The following is a 21688-nucleotide window of genomic DNA, read 5'->3' on the forward strand; positions in this document are numbered from 1 at the left end:
TTGTATTTTATATAAGAGAAAAGCCTCTTAAAAGTATGTAACTTGGAAACTATCACAGCTTTTAGATGTTCCCCTGTTCTTAAGTAAACAGACAGGACAAATTTGATCAAGTCATTTTGTGGGACAAAAGAATCAAATCAATAATGAAAGACCACTTCTACTATGTAAATAAATAAAAATATAATTAAAATTAAATATCCAGTTTTCCAATTCTCAAATTGAAACATTTTCATCAATACACATGTACGCAAAAGTATTCACACGCAGGATCTGATTTAAATCATTTGACTTCAATAATTCCTTCAACTTGTTCTATCTCAAATGAATACAAAAACAAATTTCTTTTTTAAAAAGCATTTCCTCCTATCTGCATGTTTCAGACAATTAACTTCTGACAAGTGTTTCCTAGCTTATAAAATACATTAGCCAGAAAAATACAAATGTTGTTCCACATCAAAGAGATTAATAATTGTGGTAAAATCTAAAGGTATTTGAGTGATAAGTAATGGTTATATAGTAAACAGAGGGTTGGCAAATCATGTAGGAAAACTGAAGACTCTAAACCTCCTGCCTATGAGAACTGTTCTTAGAATTTGAACTTTCTGCAGATACAGGCATTAGAGGGACAGGTCAAAAGAGACAAGGATGATTTTGTTTCATTTCCAGTACATGTTAATTTTGCTTTATTACCAAACCTGACTGGTAAAGTTAAAGCAGAATATGCTACTGGTCTACAAACTTCCCATAAACAAAACCCCACTTTAAAGACCAAACAGTGCTGAGTCTTTTGGAACCTCCAGTTTTGTCATGGAGCTCTGTGTCAGGTAGGACCCACTTTTAAACACCCTCCAGGGTATTCTATGGACTTCCCTGGTGGCTCAGTTGGTAAAAGCGTCTGCCTACAATGCAAGAGACCTGGGTTTGATCCCTGGGTCAGGAAGATCCCCCTGGAAAAGGAAATGGCAACCCACTCCAGTACTCTTGTCTGGAAAATCCCATGGACCAAAGGAGGAGCCTCGTAGGCTACAGTCCACGGGGTCACAAAGAGTCAGACACAACTGAGCCACTTCACTTTCAGGCTATTCTAAAACTTTGAGCATAACCCTCTGGACACTCTACTCATTTGGGGGGCCAGTTTAATTCAGCCTAAAGAAACATGAGCAACCTCTGTTCAGAGTAAAAGGAAGCATCTTTTGGATGCCCTTTTAGATCATACCTAAAATTCACTACACAGGGAAATCATCCTGAGCCTTTAGAAGACACCTAAATAGCAAATTTGAGAAGTTAATGGTAGACTAGTTCCTCTGTTAGAAGGTTCCTCTGACGAAAAAGAAGAGTAACAAAGTTAGTTACTGCCTTCCTCACCCCAGGGAATACTGAAGTGAAAGTCACTTAGTTCTTTCCAACTCTTTGCAACCCCATGGACTATACAGTCCATGGAATTCTCCAGGCCAGAATACTGGAATGGGTAGCCTTTCCCTTCTCCAGGGGCTCTTCCCAACCCAGGGATCAAACCTAGGTCTCCCACATTGCAGGCAGATTCTTTACAAGCTGAGCCACAAGAAAAGCCCACAAATACTGAACGTCTGCAATAAAATAAGAAACATAACAGGGATTCAGTTGTTCCAGAAACAAGTGCAGTTTTTCCTGATTGCAGAAAGTGATTTATAAGACTGCATTTCACTGAAAAACAGAATTCAACTTTTAATTCAACTCTCAGCTAAGTTTTTTGGTTTGTTTTTCTCTGCTGCCTGTTAGATTTTGCCATGTTTAAAAGTATTGAATTCTCTTTACAGGGTATCCATTTATGAGTTATCAGTCACCTGAGATTAGTGAGTCTTACCTCAAAAAACACCATGGATTAAAAATTCCCCAAAATATGAGGGAACCGATGTATAAGGTAATTCCTAAAAGATATTATTTTTATCGTGTATTACTACACTCATTGACACACATATGGGGTATACTAACCCAATGTCATCCTGAAGACATATTAGGAAAGTGGAAGAGTTAGAAAGTAAGTGAGCTCTGTGGGGTTGACTTCGATTGAAGAGAATGTGGTGGGATGAAACTGAGTAACTGAGCCTACCGAGCCTTTCCTTCTCTGTGAATTGGAGTTTGCCTATTAGTTCTCCCATTTACCAACACCGAACCAACAGCCAAGAACTACTAAAATAAATAAAAATGGTTTGTTATGGAAGCCCATTGCACAACAGCACAGTAGAAAAGCACTGAGCCTTGTTTCTATTCAAGTATCTGATCTCTGGGCCAAAACCATGCTTCCTGAAAATGAAGAGTGCTAAATAAAATACATGCAGTCCAGGGGATGCCAACATGAAACCCAGGCAGAAACGTTAGAGAGAAAAGGTAGCTTTAAGACAGAAACCTGGACCATCTTAGCTGCTAACCCAGTTGTTGTTGTTCAGTCACTAAGTCATGTCCAACTCTTTGTGACCCCCATGGACTGCAGCACACCAGACCTCCTTGTCCCTCACTATCCCTCAGAGTCTATCCCTTCAGAGTTTACCAAGTTCATGTCCATTGAGCTGGTGATGCTATCCAAGCATCTCATCCTCTGCCACCTTCTTCTCCTTTTGCCTTCCATCTTTCCCAGTATCAGGGTCTCTTCCAGTGAGTCAGCTCTTCGCATCAGGTGGCCAAAGTATTAGAACTTCAGCTTCAGCATCAGTCCTTCCAATGAATATCCATTAGTCCAGTTTTTATGATATGTAACTTTCTCAGAAAAATCATTCCATAAAAGGAAGTAAGAAGCAATGGAGCTGGTGAGGGCTTCAGGAAATGGGGAGTACAAGGTAGGACCTTCAAGGAAGCAGCAGGGCTGAAGCTCTGGTTAAACATGAAAGAATAAACTCAATAGAGAATCCTATTAAAGAAACACACCAATACCTTTTAACAAATATGACAATAAAGAAATGGGACCACTTTTCCCTAGGGAATTAGGGAGAAGAGATACGAGGACTCAGGTCCCTGCCTCTTCCATCACAGGAGTTGGCACCCTCTGAGTTCCATCAGGCAGTTTGCAACACGGATCCACAAAAAATTCTTGGCACCAGAGCTAATCCACCAACAGTGCAGAGAGGAAATACACAGGGCAACTGAAACCAGATTCCACAGTACTTGATTCAGCTCTTTACTACACAGAGAGGTCAAAATAGTCGGTCCTTTGCCTACCACTGGCAAATGGTTTTTGTATGCTTTATTACAAATAAAACAATCTTGCTTGACAATACCGTCAGCTTTGCAACAGATGACTAAACAATCCTAAAGTAATAGTATATCTCTAGGAACTGAGCTTTTCTTAAAACAAATGAACTATATATACTATTAGTAAATCCTGTATCTAAATTTATATAGCATCTTTAAGCAGTGTGGAAATGAAATTATGATTTATTAATTTACATAAAAATTATACATTAATGAATAAATTTTCAAATTCTTTTTAAAAAAAGTCTGAAGCTGTCATTATTGGGATTCGTGGGAAGTGGTTTGCTCTTCTATCACTTGCTTCACAATTTCAGCCAGTTTTAATCGATCTACTTTATCGGTGAATCCACGACCTGAAACCCAAAAAAGGAAAAGGTGAGTCTCCAAACTGTTGGGGAGATGGTAAGATTCTTGACAGGGACCCAATAAGGTACACCTCACTAGTGTCAAATTCACCTTCACCAATGGAAGAACCATCACCAACACCGATCACAAGCAGTTCAAGTCCCCCATTTTTCAGGCAGAGTTGAGCAGCTTATTAACGTGGTCATAAAAATCCAGTGTTCAGTACAACAGCACAGAAGGAAACCACAAAGAGGGAGAAGTTCTTTGTAATATGTGTCTACAACAGAACTCATATCCAGACTATATAAAGAACTCCTGCACATTTATGAGAGGTACAAGTCAACAGAAAAATGGGCAACAGAATAGGCACTTCACAAAATCTAAGTGGCCAGTAAACATTAAAAAGTGCTTAAGCTTATAAGTCATCAGGGAAAGGCCAAGTAAAATGACACTGCAATGCCAACAGTACTTACTAATTAGAATGACTAAAATGAAAAAGACAATAGCAAGTGCTGGTGTGGATCCAGAGTAACTAGAACCCTCAAACCCTGCCAGTGGAGGTATACATTGGTACGACCACTTTGGGAAACTGGTGGCCGTACCTTCTAAAGCCAAACAGATGAATATCCCCGTGAACCAGCAACTCTAATTCTAGATACATAAGAGAAATGAGTTCCCTGATGGTCCACTGGTTGGGTGTCTGCCTGCCAATGCAGGGGACATGGGTCTGATCCCTGATCCAGGAAAATCCCACATGCCACCAGGCAACTAAGCCCATGAACCACAGCTACAGAAGCTCACACACTTTGAGCCAATGCTCTGCAATAAGAGAAGTGAAGCCACTGCAATGAGAAGCCTGCGCACCGCAACTGGAGAGCAGCCCTCGCTCACTGCAACTAGAGAAAGCCTGCGTGAAGCAATGAAGAACCAGTGCAGCTAAAAATAAACAAACGGAAATAAATAAATCTTAAAAAAAGAAGATATATACTAGAGTGTTCAGAGCAGTGCTTTCCTTAATTACCAAAACCTGGAAACAACCCATATATCCATTCAAAAGTAGAATGGATAAATACAAAAACTATGTGGTGTATATATATGGAGAAAAAAACATGAATATAGAGAGAGAACATACATACATTTACATATATATATATATAAATGAGAAATGAATTGCTACTACACACAACAATATGGTTGAATCTCACAAACATTGACAAAAAGAAGCCAGATACAAAAGAACATAGACTTGGTCTGACTCCATACACATAAAATATAAAATCAGGCAAAACTGATATGCAGTGCTAGAAATTGGGCTCATAATTACCCTGTGGGGAAGGAGGTAGTAGAGGAGGGCATACATTCAGGTGCTGGTTACGTGAGAATGTTCACTTTGTGAAAATTTATTGGAAGTGTGCACCTCAAATGTGGTCACTTTTCTGTATAGATGATTTCAAAATCTTTAAAAAAAAAAAAAAATCCTAGAGAAGCTAATTTCCAAGTACAGAGATGGCTGGGCTAGCTTTTGGACTTCTGATGTTAAACCAGGCTCCTTGCCTTGAGCATCTTAGACCTGAAGTCTAGCCTACTACACTAGAAGACAATACAAAAGCAGCTCAAAAAATACACCTCTGCCTTTGCCTGTGGGGAAAAAAATTCAATGAGCAGCAGATTTGGGACACTCTACTCTTTAGTGTAACAGGTCTTCTCTAAACTGAGCAGATCTGCAGGGTGGACTCTGCAGTACTTTGCCCTCTTTCTCCCCTTCGGACTGAACTGCTCTTTAATGATGCGGTTAAAAGCTCAGGTATCTGGAAGGAGTTCTGAGATCTGATGCTTTTTTTTTGCCCAGGTGGTATGTGATGGGGGGCTCTGGACAGCAATGAATCTGCAACACACAATTCACTTGAACTCTGGAAAATAAGCAAAAAGGCTGGATGTCCAGATATGCCTGGGTAGTTACTGCAGGATTAACTCCCTGTCCCACAATATTCCACTCAGACTCCAGCCCTGCTTCACCTGAACACAGCCCCAGCTCAGCCCCCAGAGATCCTACATAATCTAAACACAAATACTTTTCTGCATTCCTGGGGAAAGGCATAATTAAGGCTCCTACCATTCCAGCTGAAGCTTTGCAGAGTATCTCTGAGGAGTTTGCATTCCCGGTTATACTTCCAAGCTTCCTGCACTACTTCATTCAGCTTTTCATCTTCATTCTCTCCTATTAATAAAGGTGAAAAAGAAGTTGCGTTCCTCTGCAGCATCATGGGGTTTTAGTGTCACAGATGGAAGGACAGGATGTCCAACTTTATTGAGAAGTGATCATTAAAGGTGTGAGCTTTTCCAGACTATCATTACTGCTAGTTCCTACATTACATGTAGACTACTTCTGGTTTCTGAATTCTTCCTACCCTGACCACCTGACAGACATCCCCTGAGGCCCCCAGAGTCTTAGCCCTGAGAGATGGGAAATAGGCAATGTTGGGCTATTGCTGATCAAAAACACCTGGTTAACCTACAAGATCATGAGAAGGAAGGAGAACAAGGCTCAGTGGGCTGCCTTCTTTCTCCTAAGCTCATTTCCTACTCTGGAAGGCTACCTGAGGTACACTAGGTGAGCTCTCTTAAAACCCAAGGATCTAGGAAGACTGGTCAGCTCAGTAGTTTTCAGGCCTACAACATGAAGTATCTCATTCATCTGCTGAGAAAAGTCCGTCCTATCCCATTAAGTGGAAAGAGAATATACTGAAAGAGAGCTCTCACTCAAAGGACTTATGTATATAAGGCCCAGTCTGCCTGGGATACCAGTAGCAGCCAGGGCCACTTCTGAACTTGGGAGGTCTTCTCTTTATATTCGCAAGTTAATGACAGCCTTGTACTCTAGATATGGGCTCTATGGTGTTTCTCAACCTTCCTGACCTTCCCAACCTAATCCTGACCCTGTTCACATTTTCCATCCTCTATCCTGTTATCTCATTAACAAACTAAGAAAATACAAAACTACATGTTATGCCTGAAAGTGCCAACTAAACGCAAACTAGAAGTTTCATAGGAAGCCAAAGGTGGGGCAGAACCCACTGCATTTCTAAGTGCCCACCTCTTCAGTGGGCTGAGTGTGTAAGGCACTTAGAGGCAAGACGGACACTCCAGATTGAACCACCCCTCCAGCCACACGCACACACACACGCAGCCGCGCACAGAGCAGCAGAAACGGTGTGACCTTTACCAGCCTGGGGGAGGATACACTGAGCAATCACGTCGCGGAGCTTTTCCAAGGCAACATTGGAATCCTCAGCTCCATTCTCACGGTCATGGATGTAAACACCGTCTTTTGCTTTGGTGCTTTAGAAGTTGGGGAGAGAGGTAATAACAGAGTGAGACCCCAAAACCCAACTCTTCACAGATGTTAACTCTAAACACGAAACATAAGGCAAGATTTTTCAGATAAAATAATTATAAAGTATCTCCAACTTCTGATGCTATTTAAAGAACTTATCCTTTCCACCCTCTTAAGAGGCAAAAAAGGGGCAAGACCCTTGGCTGACCTTTCAGAACCCTGTCCTTGGCCACACCAGCCATGAAGGGAGAATCAAAGAAGTAAGTTCAGTTACCCAAGTAATTTCCTCTTCCTTAGAATGGGGTTGTTCACAGAGTGCAGGGGTTTGAGGCTGACTTTTAGTTCCTGGATCCGCATGTTGGCCAACTGTTCTGCGTGGGCCTGCTGGATCCCTGCAACCACCGCCTGAATGCAAACACTGGTGTCAGGTTTTCATATTCATTTCTGGGCACCTAAAAAACCAATCTAACAGAGTGAGAAGGAGAATCTCTAAAAGAACTAAGCAGGTAATTTCAGTCTTATGCTTGGCAGTATACAAATTTTGAAAAGGCAGAGGACTCTTCCCCATGGGTTAGCAGGGCCCAGGAAATACTAGGCCAGCCAAGGGCCACACAACAGCAAGCCCTTCTTCCCTGCAGGGGGACAGAAGGCAAGTAAGAAAAACGAACAAGGCTCATGCTCATAGTCATTGGCAAGGGCAAGTGTAAAGAGAGTCATACATGTACATCGGGGGAAAGGCTGGCAGGCTGCTGCCTGAGAAGACTCCCTGACTGGCATTTATTTGCTGCCCTCAAGGTGGAAACAGTCACCTCAGCCCCAATGACTCAGAACCCTAAGTATTTCACCTGGTGAGCATGGAAGACCCTCACAAACTCTTCTATAAAGCCAGTCAATTAATTTACAATGAAAAATAACTGTCATAAAGTCTAGCACTCTTCAAGTCTGTCTTTATGACTAGTGTGTTCTCTCACTATGGGCAGATCAATGAGGGAAAGCAAATAATCAGCAAAAAGCTTCTTAAGAACGAGATGATCACACTTTTGTATTAAAAAAAAAAAAAAGGAAAAAATGAATGTGTATGTGTCTCCCCAGAAAAAGATCAGGAAGGATACATCAAATCACAGATCACCTCACCTCTGAGGGGTGAGACAGAGGCAGGGTAATTAAAAGGAACTTTTGCTTTTTAGTTTATATACCTCTGTGTTATTTGAATTTCAACAACAAAATCTGACAATTAAGAAAAAAAAATACTTCCTTGGTAAGCACATAATTAGATCTGGAAGAGTTCAAACTCATTGAAGTAAACTACAGTAATTGGCCCTGGCTACCCACCTCCAGACCCGTGCATCTATTTCCTTCTTACCAGAGATAGCCCAACCAAAGAGATGGGAACCCTGCAAGGTCATGAGCTCAGACTCCATCTCCTAGCCACAGCCGAGATGGACACTATTCAGCTTCTGCATGTGGCCATTTTTTCTATACTTCCAAAGCTGACCAGCCTGCATCTTGACCACATCATTTCTTTCAGAATGGGAATACACTGTCACACTCTAGTTCCACCTAAAAGGCCTTTTTCTTCTTTAAGAAGATTATGCATATTCAAACTTGGCTTAGTCAGACACTAATCTTAAAGTAACTCCTGAAGACAATCTTCTTCATTTCCAACATCTTGAGGGAAACCACAATGTAACACTCAAGTGCCGACAATCAGAGGATATAATCCTGTATTTGGGACTGACCAAACAAACCGGGAGAAATATCAATAACCTCAGATATGCAGATGATACCACCCTTATGGCAGAAAGTGAAGAGGAACTAAAGAGTCTCTTGATGAAAGTGAAAGAGGAGACTGAAAAAGTTGGCTTAAAGCTCAACATTCAGAAAACGAAGATCATGGCATCTGGTCCCATCACTTCATGGGAAATAGATGGGGAAACAGTGTCAGACTTTATTTTGGCGGGCTCCAAAATCACTGCAGATGGTGATTGCAGCCATGAAATTAAAAGACACTCCTTGGAAGGAAAGTTATGACCAACCTAGATAGCATATTCAAAAGCAGAAACATTACTTTGCCAACAAAGGTCCCGTCTAGTCAAGGCTATGGTTTTTCCAGTGGTCATGTATGGATGTGAGAGTTGGACTGTGTAGAAAGCTGACCACCGAAGAATTGATGCTTTTGAACTGTGGTGTTGGAGAAGACTCTTGAGAGTCCCTTGGACTGCAAGGAGATCCAACCAGTCCATTCTGAAGGAGATCAGCCCTGGGATTTCTTTGGAAGGAATGATGCTAAAGCTGAAACTCCAGTACTTTGGCCACCTCATGTGAAGAGTTGACTCATTGGAAAAGACTCTGATGCTGGGAGGGATTGGGGGCAGGAGGAGAAGGGGACGACAGAGGATGAGATGGCTGGATGGCATCACTGACTCAATGGATGTGAGTTTGAGTGAACTCCGGGAGTTGGTGATGGACAGGGAGGCCTGGCGTGCTGCGATTCATGGGGTCACAAAGAGTTGGACACGACTGAGTGACTGAACTGAACTGAAACAAACCATTTCTGGATTACTGGATACTTTTAAACCAGGAAAACAACTGCACACAGATCAGGGACAGCAGAAAACTCTGTTCCTTCTAGTTCTCTCTTCTCTCACACTCCAGCTAAACTAAGGGAGGTCTTAGCATTCCTTTCTCCTATTCACTTATTCTCTCACACCTCAACTCCATCCCTTCTAAGTGAGTAACTCAAGTCTGTGTCACTGCCTTTACCTTTCAGCCACACTCTGAATTCACACCACACATCTCATTCATTTGAATGTCCATCTATCATCAAATAATAATGAAAATCTAACAGACTTCCCTTTACCCAAACCAGGCTCATTCCTGATTTCCCTGTCAGTGGTATCGCCAGATATGCCACTCACTGTCCCCTTATCTCTAGTCAGTCACCAAAAATTGTTGAAATTTGTCTTCAAAAATATTGAGCCTATTCATTCATCTCTACCTCTCTGCTCCTAGAGCAGCTTCCCAGCTTCTAGATTACTGTAGTAGTATTAGGTTGGTGAGTCTGCAAGTCTGATTAACCATCCCTAAATATCTTCCCTGTGCCAGGACTCTTCTCAGAAATCTGTAAGAGCCTCTCAATTAGGTCCTACTAAGACTTACACCCCTCTGTCTACTTTCAAAGCCAGGCCCTTCCCTATCACATCCATTTCACCAACTTCCCATTAATGAAATCAGGCTGTTTTTCCCACTGATGAAGTTCAGTCTCTAATTTTTTTGCTCATATTGTTCACCATATGTGGTGAACACCACACATGTTCTCTACTCCAGCTCTTCCAAGGCCAGCTCATAGCTAAACATGTAAAGGGGTTTAAAAGTGCCACACAATAGTTAATAACTGTGATGGGTTTTGCTTTCTCTTTGGGAACCCTTCCCTAATTACAGCCCTTCAAAGATGTCTTCTTTTTCTGAATTCCCATAAGAATTCACAGAAAATTTAGCATGCAAAAGCTCTGACATCTGAGCGCGTTCCCTCTTTGTTTTGTGTTTATTGGTTTTTCTAACCAGTCTTGTTTAAACCCCTTGGGCAAAAGGATGGTTGATGTCTGATCTGATACTGCTCTCTGCCTCAACCCCACAGCACAAATGTGGAAGAGGATACTTTGAATGTTCCCTTAGTGTATGTACCAGGCTTTGATCTGGTCTTTATGGAAGGAAGCTCCTTATTTCCAATCCTGATCTTCAGGAGACCAGAGATGTTTCTCTGGGAAAGACTGTGTGCTCTGCATTGTTTTGCCTTTAACCCCCTCACTGAGTCAAGCCCCAGCATTCCTTCCCAACACCACCATTTTGGCCAACAACATAAGCATCATTCAGAACCTTATCCATCATCAGTTGAGCAGAGGGTAGCACATTATCCAGGGCCTCAGTTGAGTTGAGCCAGGGGTGATCCAGCACTCCCTCGATGGTAAGTCTTTCCTCCGGTTTGACCTTCAAGAGCCTGTGGAGAAAAGGCCAAAAGGGCTGCCATGCACAGTTGCTTCCAGAAGGCCAGGAAGTTCCCGAGTCTGGCTCTAGCCAGCTCCAGCTTCTGACTTTCTACTTTCTGCCAACTCTTACAGCCTAGGCTTTCTGCAGGACAGAGGTGAGATTCTCTTCCCTAACTGTTAGTTGTGAGGGCACTGTGTCCTTAGGCGGTCCTTTCTATACTAAATAAATTGAGATTAAAAATGGTAGGAAAAGGCTTAATCCAGTGATATCTCAGACTGAGTTCTAGGTTCAGTAAGGTAATCAATCTTATATACGGTTCACAGTTCCTGAGACATTGAATCCCCAGACTAATGTTTCTAGGACAGTGGGCTATAATTTCCAAAAGGGACTCAAAGTACTCTTTTGGCCAACAGTGGCTGTAAAATTTTTAGTTAGGCAATCATACAGTTCTGAAAATCCAGATTGCTACTTGTGATAAAACTTTTAGATATCACCATATGGCAGGACACGAACCCTGAGCCATTTCTCCAAAGACATTCTAAGCTAAAAATCTAGTATCTGAGAAGGGGACAGCATTTCTTTCTAAGCCTAATGTATTGTCTGTACCATCGGCTTTTGACCACAGTTCTTTCCATCTTGTACATTCATACTGATGCAATTCCTAGCTCACCCCAGCATATTCCCTGGACCTTTTACAGCATTCCTTCCAAATACATAGCCTCCCATTCCAAACATCAGTCAGGACAACATGCCTACTTGCTCTTTCATGTTCTCTGTAACTTTCTGGATCATTGTGAACAGCTTCAGAGTCTAAAGAAAGGATTATTTAGAAAAGACCCTCAATGCTGAGAGAAGATAATCAATGTTACTCTAGTGACAGGAAATACAGTCTATAGAACTGCAGAGAACCACTTAGAGGATATTGATGTTTTGGTTAAGTAGCTGAGAATACAGCATGGAAAGAGCATGGGAAGACAGATTTCAAATTGCCTCCTCCCTCCTAAAACACCTTCACTTGGATACTTTAGAAATGAATCCCTTTTTATATACATAAACACCTAACCAACAGGACAAGTTCACTTCTGAAAGAGAAATAGCTGTACTATTAGGAGACAGTTCCCAGGTACTGCCCCTTTAATGCTTATCTTTATCACATTACAGATGAAGAAACTGAAACCAAGAGGAGCAATTACTCAGTGAAGACCAAAGTAGTAATGTCAGAAGAGCACGTAAGTCCCAGGCAGCAGATCCCCTGGCACAGGTGGGCAGAAAAACCAAGCACACCTCCTATGTAGGCCTGACTTCTTAGTAACTCCAGCTAAGGAGCTGGAGCACGTGCCCATGTGCAAAGTCATTCTGGGGAAAGATATTCTGAAAGGAACAAAACTGCCATGAACGACCATGTCTGTAGGTTTAAGGTGATTTCATGGCCTGTAGTCACAGCGTGCTTATGAACAGACTCCTATTTTAATTAAACGCAGTTCCACCTGCCTCAGAAGCTGGGTCCACAGAGGCTTCAACCCAAGCCCCTCCAGAACGGCAGGACAGAACAGTGTCCACCGAGGAAGGCGGCCCAGGGAGCCTCCTTAGTGGCCACTCGCGCCTCCCATCACAACCGTGCGCTGCTCTGTAAGAAACAAAGGACTCTGCATGCCATGTGTCCCTCGCCCACTCACTCAGCCCCAGTCCTTTTGAACCTTTTTATCTCTATATGCCAGAGCAACCAACTAGTAGCAGGGAGGCCAGGGTGGGACTGAGGTCCTGGACAACCAATCACACTCCCACAGTAGCTAAGGAAGGAAAAGACAAAAGCATCCATGGTCACTTTGGCACCCCAGTTCAGCTCCCGGCATCATGTCAGTCCCAAATGCCTGGCCTCCATGCAGAAGGATACACCAGGGGGGTTACCATTTAAAGTCTGAATTAATGCTCACGGATACAGTGGCTACCAAGGGACCTGGATTCAACCCTAGGGACAAATTCTAGGAATGCAACAGGACGGAGTACAGCTCCAATTTCACCGAGATGTGGATACCGAGAACTCTCATCTCAGACTCCAGGGCAGATTTTCTGTGATGATAAAAATGAGAAGGTACATGCCTGTGAAACAAAGAATTTTCTCTACCCAACATTGCTTTGCATTCCACCACTTTTAAGGCCCCCCGCCCAGTGGCCCAGAGACTCACTTTCTCACAACATCTTTGGCCATCTCTGAGATCTGGCTCCACTCTTCCTCCGGGAACTCAAAACTGCCTGTCATGATTTTTCTCCGCATATCCTTTGGGATAGTCCGGCTATGGTGTTTGGAGTAAAAAGGAGGGTATCCACACAACATCACATAGATAATCACCCCTAGGGACCACAAGTCACAGCTCTGAAAGCAAAAAAGAAAATGGTCACTCATACCAGAGGCATAGCTCTAAAATAAAGCCCCCAGAACTGACCCCAAAACAGCCCTTGATATCCACAGGCTGATATCACAACCAAGAATCACTTATCAGAGACTGGAAAAGTTTCACAAAGTCTTAAGAGAATTAACCTTTCTATCCTTATTTGTTATTTGCTATCAATGCTACATATATGCACATCATATACACAAGGCCAATCTGGGGTAAAAAGTCACTTTTATTCTCACTGCCCAGGCCCAAGCTGCTATCTGACCATTGGGTACAGATGTAAGACACTTTGACCCCAGCCAGAAAAGTAACTGATGTAAGCCAGCTGTTGTGAAACATGTCCTCTGGCTACCTGGGCGGGTTGAGGGTGCAGGAACAAATAGCTAGGATGCAGGGGGCTGACCCCATAAAACAGCACCGGTCGTTTTATAAAGGCTCACAGCAGTTTGACACAGATGAGAGACAAGCATGGTAGGGAAGAACAGGAGACGGAAAGCAATCCTTTGGCCAAGGACTCACTGTGCCCATGTTCAAGGCCATTCTTAGGGAAGATATTCTGAAAGGAACAAAACTGCCACGCACGACCATGTCTGTAGGTTTAAGGTGATTTCATGGCCTGTAGTCACAGCGTGCTTATTAATAACGGACTCCTATTTTAATTAAACGCATTTCCACCTGCCTCAGAAGCTGGGTCCACAGAGACTTCAACCCAAGCCCCTCCAGAACGGCAGGACAGAACAGCGTCCGCCTGAGGAAGGCGGCCCAGGGAGCCTGCCGCTGTGGCCACTCGCGCCTCCCATCGCAGCTGGGCGCTGCTCTGTAAGAAGCCTGGAAAGGAGGTACCTCAGGTATCTCAGCCATGTCTCGGCATCAACCTACTAGTAGAGATTCATAAACAACATGGCCCATGCTGTAAAACAATTATAAAATCATAGAGGTGAAAAGAAATCTTAACAAGTTCAGATGTGGAAAATAGTTCACATGAGGAAACTGGTGCTATGGAGATCTTGTTACATCTAGGGTCATCTGTCAAGAGTGAAACTAGGCACACCGACCAGCATCATGCAGCAGACTGGGGCTGGAGTCACTGCAAGTGTCCTGCCTCTTTTTTTTTTTAATTAAGATTGATGTATTTAGTTTTTGAAAATTTAACTACTTCTTATTACATTATTTTTCTTTAAAAAATTACTTGCAAATGTAGCATTCAGTGTTCACTCAGTTGCCAATGTAAAGATTATAACTAGATGAATATATATACACATTCAAAATTATTATGAGCTTATTATTTTAATATATTACTCATCTGTGGAGTGTAAATTTTATGAATGCCAAGCAAATTCACAAACACCACTAGATTCACAAAACAGAGTAGGAAGAGGAGAAAAAAATAGTACTGGGAAATATTGTTATCACACAAGAATCCATTGTATTCATGCTGAGAATATTGTATCAAGTAAATTCTGATCTCTGTTAGCTAAGTGCTTCTACCACTCAATTCCTGCCCACAGTGGGAAGCAGGAGGCAATTTCTGACTGATAACTATCATCAGCCTAGCCCTCACTTCCAACCTTCATCACATAAGGACACAGCAGCCTAGAGTTTGTAGAGGAAGAAGGTGTGGAGCAGTAAGTACTCACTTGGGGACTGAACAGGGTTAATCATGAAAGCAGATGTATAGAGTTCCAGTCACGTTGGGCCAGTGCCAAGTGGAGGGTGCTGAGTGCCACAGGAGCCTGTGTGCCCTCTGATACGTGTGTCTGCGAGTGTGTATGCATGTGCGTGTGGGTAGGAAGATGGGGGCCCTCTGGGGTGTGCGACCAGGAGGAGCTGGCCTGCCCTTTTGCCATCCTCAGCTCCCTTCCTGTCATCTGTATCTCCGAGTCCCCAAGCAGCATCATTCTTTTCTGATCCACTCTGTGACTCCAGGATCTCTATGACTTGTTTCAAGAGGCCTTAAGCCTCTTGTACTTTAGGACAGAGAGGCCTGATGTGTAGGGTACAGATTAACAACTGTGATAGGAACAGGTACCACTCAGGACACTTGCCTTGTGTATTAGACACTGTTCTAAGTTGGGTATTTTATGGGGTTAGAAAGAATGGCACCATAAATGGCCAAGGAATATTCTCTGACATGGCCTCCACCTCAAAAGAGCACGAAAAATGTATCTTTTAAATGTGATCAGTGGACTGTACAGCTAGTCAAATAAATAACCTCCAGGTGACCACAGCCTTTGATTCCTGCTGCAAAACTTAAACTGGTATGAATCTTACTTTATCAGACAGAAACTTGAATTCCAAATACTCTTCTGCATAGGTGGCTTCTTTCAGCCTCTCAGGTGGCAATATAATATCAAGGAACAAAAAGAGAATTTGCCACCTTCCCAAAGAACCACAACACCTCACAGGAGAATACAGGCTTCACCCAAGGGGTGGAGGTTCGTTTTTCTTCTCCTACCTTGTTGTAAGTGTAGGGTGTTGGCGAGGTAGGTATGATGCCAGATTTCTCCTTCTGATGCCTTCTCTGGGCTTCCAGTACCTGTCAGAGTCACACCAAAGGGGACAATTGACTGAACCTCACATCCGTGACCTGCAGCTTGAGACAGACTGCTGTGTTAGAAGGCTGAAGAGGGTAGCCACTGGCAGTTAACAACCAACAATTCTAAAAAATTCTAAATACTTTCAAAAGCCTTTTTTCTCTCTTACTATCAGCAACTTATCAGTATTTGCCTAGGTCAAGGACATGAAGATTCAGTCCCTGAAGGAGATTTATTTCTTCTTCCTGAGATTACTTTTTCCTAGGGGTGTCTCTTAATGCCTCGGCAAGCAGTGAAAGCAGACTTGCTGGTCAGTGGCTCAGGTTCAAGGTATTTGCTGCCATGAAGCACTGGAATCGTCACACGGGTCTGGGTGCTAAGTGCTGCGCGGAGGTAACCACTGCCACCCTCGGGGCCCCCACCGCGGCCCAGCTCTCCACTGCCATGGGGAGTGGGGCTCCTGGGGACACAAGACCAGCGAACCCCACAGAGTTCCGTGACGAGACACAATACTGCAGCTCCCTGCAGGCAGGTGTCATCCTTGTACCCAGACACACTGCTACTGTCTGGGCCTTCATGGCCACAGGACCATGCTGCTGACAGCAGGTACTGAACGCTGTTACACCTCGGCCAGCGGCCACACTGCCACCCTGGGCAACCTTGCCTAGGCCACCTTTGATGCCACCTCTAAGGCCTACAGCTGTCTTACACCTGACCTCTTGAAGGTGACTATGCTCACTAAAGCTCCCTATCAGGAATATTCACTGACTATCTTGTAAAGACCCACACTACAGTCTCTGTGCAGAAAGGACCCAGGCTCATGTTCTCACACAAGAATAATAAAGTGAATTAATTAAACCTAAAAAAGAAAATACCACTTACTACGGCATTAAAAATATTAAGGATAAATCTAAAAAGAGATGTGAAAAACCTGTACACTGAAAACCAGACAGATATTGCTGAGCAAAACCAAAGACAAAAATAAACGGAATACAGCCTGCTTATGGGTCAGAAGGCTCGATGCTGTTATATTGTCAGTACTCCCATATTGAACTATATGTTTCAAACAACCCTAGTCAAAATTCCGGCACACTCTTTTGTAGAAATCAACAGCCAATTCTAGAGTTCATATGGAAATGCAAAGAAATTTGAATAGCCAAAACAACTATGAAAGAGAACAAACTCAGAGGGCTAAAACTACCTCATGTCAAAAGTTACTAAGAAGTGTCAATCAAAACAGTATACGATATTGGTATAAAGACCAATCATTGGAACAGAGTAGAACAATCCAAAAATAAACCCACACATATACATCCAACTGGTTTTTGACAAAGGCTGAGAAGCAAGGCAGTGGAGAAAAGATAGCTTTTCAACAAATATATAGGAACAACTAGATATCCAAATGCTTTTAAAAAATGAACTTGGATCTATACCTCACATCTTATACAAAAATTAAGTCAAAATGGATCACAGACCTAAATGTAAAACTTAAAATTATAAAACTTATAGTAGAAAATCTTTGTGATATTGGGTTAGACAAAGATCTCTTAGAAAACCAAAAGCAGAACCCATAAAATTTTTTTAAAAGTTAACAAACTGGTCTTCACACCAAAATGAAAGACACTGTTACCACCTCACACCAGTCAGAATGGCCATCATCAAAAAGTTTACAAATAATAAATGCTGGAGAGGATGTGGAGAAAAGAGAACCCTCCTACACTGTTGGAACATAAATTGATGCGGCCACTATGAAAAATAGTATGGGCTCCTTAAAAAACTAAAAACAGAGCTATCATATGACCCAGTGATCCCACTCCCGGGCATGTATCCAGAAAAGATGATATGTGTGTATGTGTATAACTGAATCACTTTGCTATATACCTCAAACACTGTAAATCAACTATACTTCAATTTAAAAAAAAAAAAAAGAAAAGCCACAGACTGGAAGAAAATCTTTCCAAAGCACGTATCTGATAAAGGACTTATATCCAAAACATATTTTTTAAAAAGCTCTCAAATTCAGCAAGAAAACAAACAATCCAATTTAAAATATGGGGAAAACATCTGAACTTATACTTCAAAGAAAATATACAGACAGCAAAGAAGCACAAGAGATGCTCAACATCAGTAGCTATTAGGGAAAAGCAAATTGAAACCACAGTGAAATACCTCTACAAAGTCACTTAAATGGCTAAAATTAAAGACTGTCCATGCCAAATGCCAGTAAGAATGTGGAGAGCCCTGAAACTTTCTGATTGGGAATGTAAAATTGAATGACCACTTTGGAAAACAACTTGGCAATTTCTAAATAAGTTAAATACATCTAACATATGATAGAGCTATTCCACTCTAGATATTTACCAAAGAGAAAAGGAAATAAAGTGTCCATACAAAAACTTGTGTGCAAATGTTTATAAACAGGCTCATTTTTAACAGCCCAAAGTTGAAAACAACCCATCAATAGATGAGTAGATAAACAAACCATGGTATATCCACATCATGGAATACCTTCCAGCAGTAAAATGAAAGAACTACTGACATACGAATAACATAGGTAAATAAACATAATTTTGCTGAGTAAAAGAAACTGCCCCCCCTCAAGAAAGCACCATACGATGTGCTACTTCTATATATAAATCTAGAGAAAATAAAAACTAATCACAGAAAGGCCAAAAGATTTGTACCATACTTCATAACCGAATGTTGTATCCATATTTCACAACAGAATAGCCAATAGACACATGAAAAAATATTCAACAACAGTAGCCATGAGGAAAATGCTGTAATTAAATCCGTAACGAAATAACACTAAATACCTACTAGAATGATTGAGATTATAAATACGAACAAACTTGAGTTAGAGATAAGAAATGGCACAACCATTCTGAAAAAAGATTTTACCTAAAGGGGAGGGGCATGTCTCCCCAAACCTGTAAATGAACATTCCCAGCAGCTTTATTCAAAAAACCAGGAGACAACCCTAAATGGCCACCACTCAGTGAACAGATAAAACAAATGTGGCTTAGTCATATGATGGAATACTACTCAGCAATAAAAAAGAACTAATTACTGATACACACAGCAACATGAATAAATCTCAAAAACATGCTGAGTCGAAGAAGTGAAACACAAAAGGTACAGGAATTCCATTCTACTGAAATTCTGCAACAGGCAAGACTAACCAATAATGACAGAAAGTAGATCAGTGGTTTTAATTAAGGGGATTAATTTGGGAGCAGAATGACTGCAAAGGCACACAAGATGGTTTCTGAAGTGACAGAACTGTTTTACTTCTTGATTTTGGCAAGGTCCATGCAGAAGTATCCATCTGTCAACACTCATCAAACTACACGAAAGTGTAGTTGCTCAGTCGTATCCGACTCTTTGCTACCCCGTGGAGTATAGCCCACCAGGCTCCTCTGTCCATGGAATTTTCCAGGCAAGAATACTGAAGTGGGTAGCCATTTCCTTCTCCAGGGGATCTTTCCCACCCAGGGATCGAACCCAGGTCCCCCGCATTGCAGGCAGATGCTTTAACCTCTGAGCCACCAGCGAAGCCCAAGGTAGAAGTATTTTTACAGTATACTAATCATACCTCAGTAAGGTTGCTGTTAAAAGAATAAAATGCCTATACCAAATTAAGCAGCCTATGGATTTCTGAAGCTGAGTTCTCCCCTTTCCATTTGTAATATATGCCCACTCATGCTGTAGAATGGAAGAAGTATGAGTCTACAGGTAGCCTGGTGATACATCCTATGGAAGAAACAGCACATGCTTACCTGAGGTGCTACATAATATGGGGTGAACTGAGGTGTCATCAAGTCACCTTGGTCAATTTTGGCAAATCCAAAGTCACACAACTTCACTGGGGCATCCTGAAATCAAACAAATGGGAATCACTGCCCCACAGTTCTCAGAAAATGTTAAAGGAAAATCCAGGTGTAAGACATGTCACCTTGAGCTCTCATGAGTTTCTGGCTGGAACTGGAACCTATGAGTAGCATGTCCTCATGTCTGGATACAAAGATTCATATTGAGGAGCTGTTCTTAGTAAAACACAAATGAGAGATTTCTGCCCACTCAGTTATCCCTGTTTCCTAACTTGTAAAGGCAGCACTCAAACCAAGATATTAGTCGCATGTGCCCTGATTCTGCCTATTGTGCATCATCTCTCATCAGTCTAGAGTGCGGCTTCACCCTTAATGTCAGCTTCGTGATAGCCAGAGTCAGTAATCTGTAATCTGGTAGGACATAGCGCATGGGTGTGGGTTGGGGCTGGAGAGGAAAACACCTTATCGGGATTAACCATAAACACAACCATTAAGTTTCAAGGTTACATATAACAGCATAAAGATTCCTGCCCCTTCCCAAAGTCCTTCCAAATGATATCCCAAATCTTAAGTCCTTCTGTACAAACATGTATCAGTATCATCCAAAATGACTGGTACCAGGAGTATGGTAAAATTTCTCTTGAGCCTCTACCAAGGGAACAGATGGGGAAAGTAAGCTGCCGGAAGCACTCTGGCCTAACGCTTCTTCAACATGGATTCAGAGCACTCCAAACATATACACACCAACACACCCATGCACCACTCCTGAACTATGTTGGGAGTAGCGGCACTGAAATACAGAAAAGCAAGTCATCTCACCAAAGAATTATCCTTGAAGAGCAGATTTTCAGGCTTGAGGTCTCTGTGGGCGATGTTCAACAAGTGACAGTGCTGTAGAGCCAAAGCTATCTGGAAAAGGACATAATGGAGCGACCGCATCTTAGAAGAGATTATTCTTGAATTCCCCTGGCTTAGAAAACTCAGGATGCTAAAAAATGACCCTTACTAAGTCAATTAAGACTGTGGTCAGATTTCAGCTTTACAGCAGAAATTAAGACTTACATACCAAGAAATAGAAATGAAGTAAGCTTCATTTAATAGCAACCTATATTTTGTTCAACAAAAAGAAAAATACAACAGGAAAATAATTCTTTGTCAGAATAAACTGATGGTTAAATCCTATATTAAATGGGAAAACAAAATACTTCCACTTCCATTAATGTGAGATGTGATAAGCACTACAGAGCAAACACTGGGCCAGGCAGTCTTCAACAGGCCTCGTTTCCCCTAGCGGGGCAGTGGCACGAACGCCTGGCTCAAGAGAGACCTGAGCTCTTCAGGGAGCAGGACTTGAAGTTCTGCCTTCAAGAACAACAGAAAGCAGCTGAATGGATGTTTCCATCTGATGCTCCAATCTGCTCATCCCACTGGTTGAAAATGTTGCCTGTTTTGGTGGCTTTAAAGAGGTCTGTTTTTACAGATTATTAGAGCTCATCCTTTAGTCCTAATGTTTGAAAAACACAAGCTATAATTTTTTAAAACCTAACAGAACAGATTGCACCTGTTCTTTAACACTCTGTATGGAACTGTCTTGGCATTCCAAAGAGCAGTTCCTCCCTACTAGAAAGGAGGCCTCAAAAAATGCTTGAGGCTCGCAGAAAATTTGGAAGAATTTTTCTTTAAGAACCAACTGGGCCATATGTCATGCTTCTCTGCTTTGCTTGCTTGGCCTAAAGAGAAACCTTTTGAGGGTCTGGCTTTCCATCTCCTCATGAGGTTATTTCCAGTCGGACTCCTAGTATTGTTTGTGAAAAGATCACACCTCTAGCAATAAAACGTGACGTCAGAATAGAAAGAACATATAACCAGGAATACCCTCAGAATTACAAAGACTTTAGAATACTGTTAAAATCTGATGAGAGAAAAGTGACTCAGGAGCAAAAAGTATCTTAAATGCAATTGTCTTAGAATGTGTTTTCATACCACACAGTCTTTTAGGTAGTAGCAGCAGCATCTCAAAGTCCAATAACAGTGGCT

At 42.0% G+C, this 21688-nt stretch overlaps 1 protein-coding gene across 4 annotated transcripts in view; it reads right to left on the reverse strand.

Moving 5' to 3' along the window:
• Positions 1–158: 158 nt before the first annotated feature.
• Positions 159–21688, reverse strand: part of MAPKAPK5 (mitogen-activated protein kinase-activated protein kinase 5) — a 33313-nt gene continuing 11783 nt past the window's right edge. For 3 of the 4 annotated variants that reach the window (XM_010828609.1, XM_010828613.1, XM_010828612.1), the window contains 9 exons: positions 20471–20560; positions 19601–19696; positions 15743–15823; positions 13078–13265; positions 10781–10901; positions 7179–7309; positions 6788–6909; positions 5684–5788; positions 159–3578 (listed from right to left, as the gene is read on the reverse strand). In XM_010828609.1, coding sequence (XP_010826911.1) covers positions 3484–3578; positions 5684–5788; positions 6788–6909; positions 7179–7309; positions 10781–10901; positions 13078–13265; positions 15743–15823; positions 19601–19696; positions 20471–20560 — 1029 coding nt within the window. In that variant the 3' untranslated portion in view covers positions 159–3483. The remainder of the gene's footprint in view (positions 3579–5683; positions 5789–6787; positions 6910–7178; positions 7310–10780; positions 10902–13077; positions 13266–15742; positions 15824–19600; positions 19697–20470; positions 20561–21688) is intronic. The other variant, XM_010828610.1, reaches the window with a different exon arrangement.

This window comes from Bison bison, unplaced genomic scaffold (assembly GCF_000754665.1).
Source record: "Bison bison bison isolate TAMUID 2011002044 unplaced genomic scaffold, Bison_UMD1.0 scf7180017864495, whole genome shotgun sequence".
Taxonomy (NCBI): domain Eukaryota; kingdom Metazoa; phylum Chordata; class Mammalia; order Artiodactyla; family Bovidae; genus Bison; species Bison bison.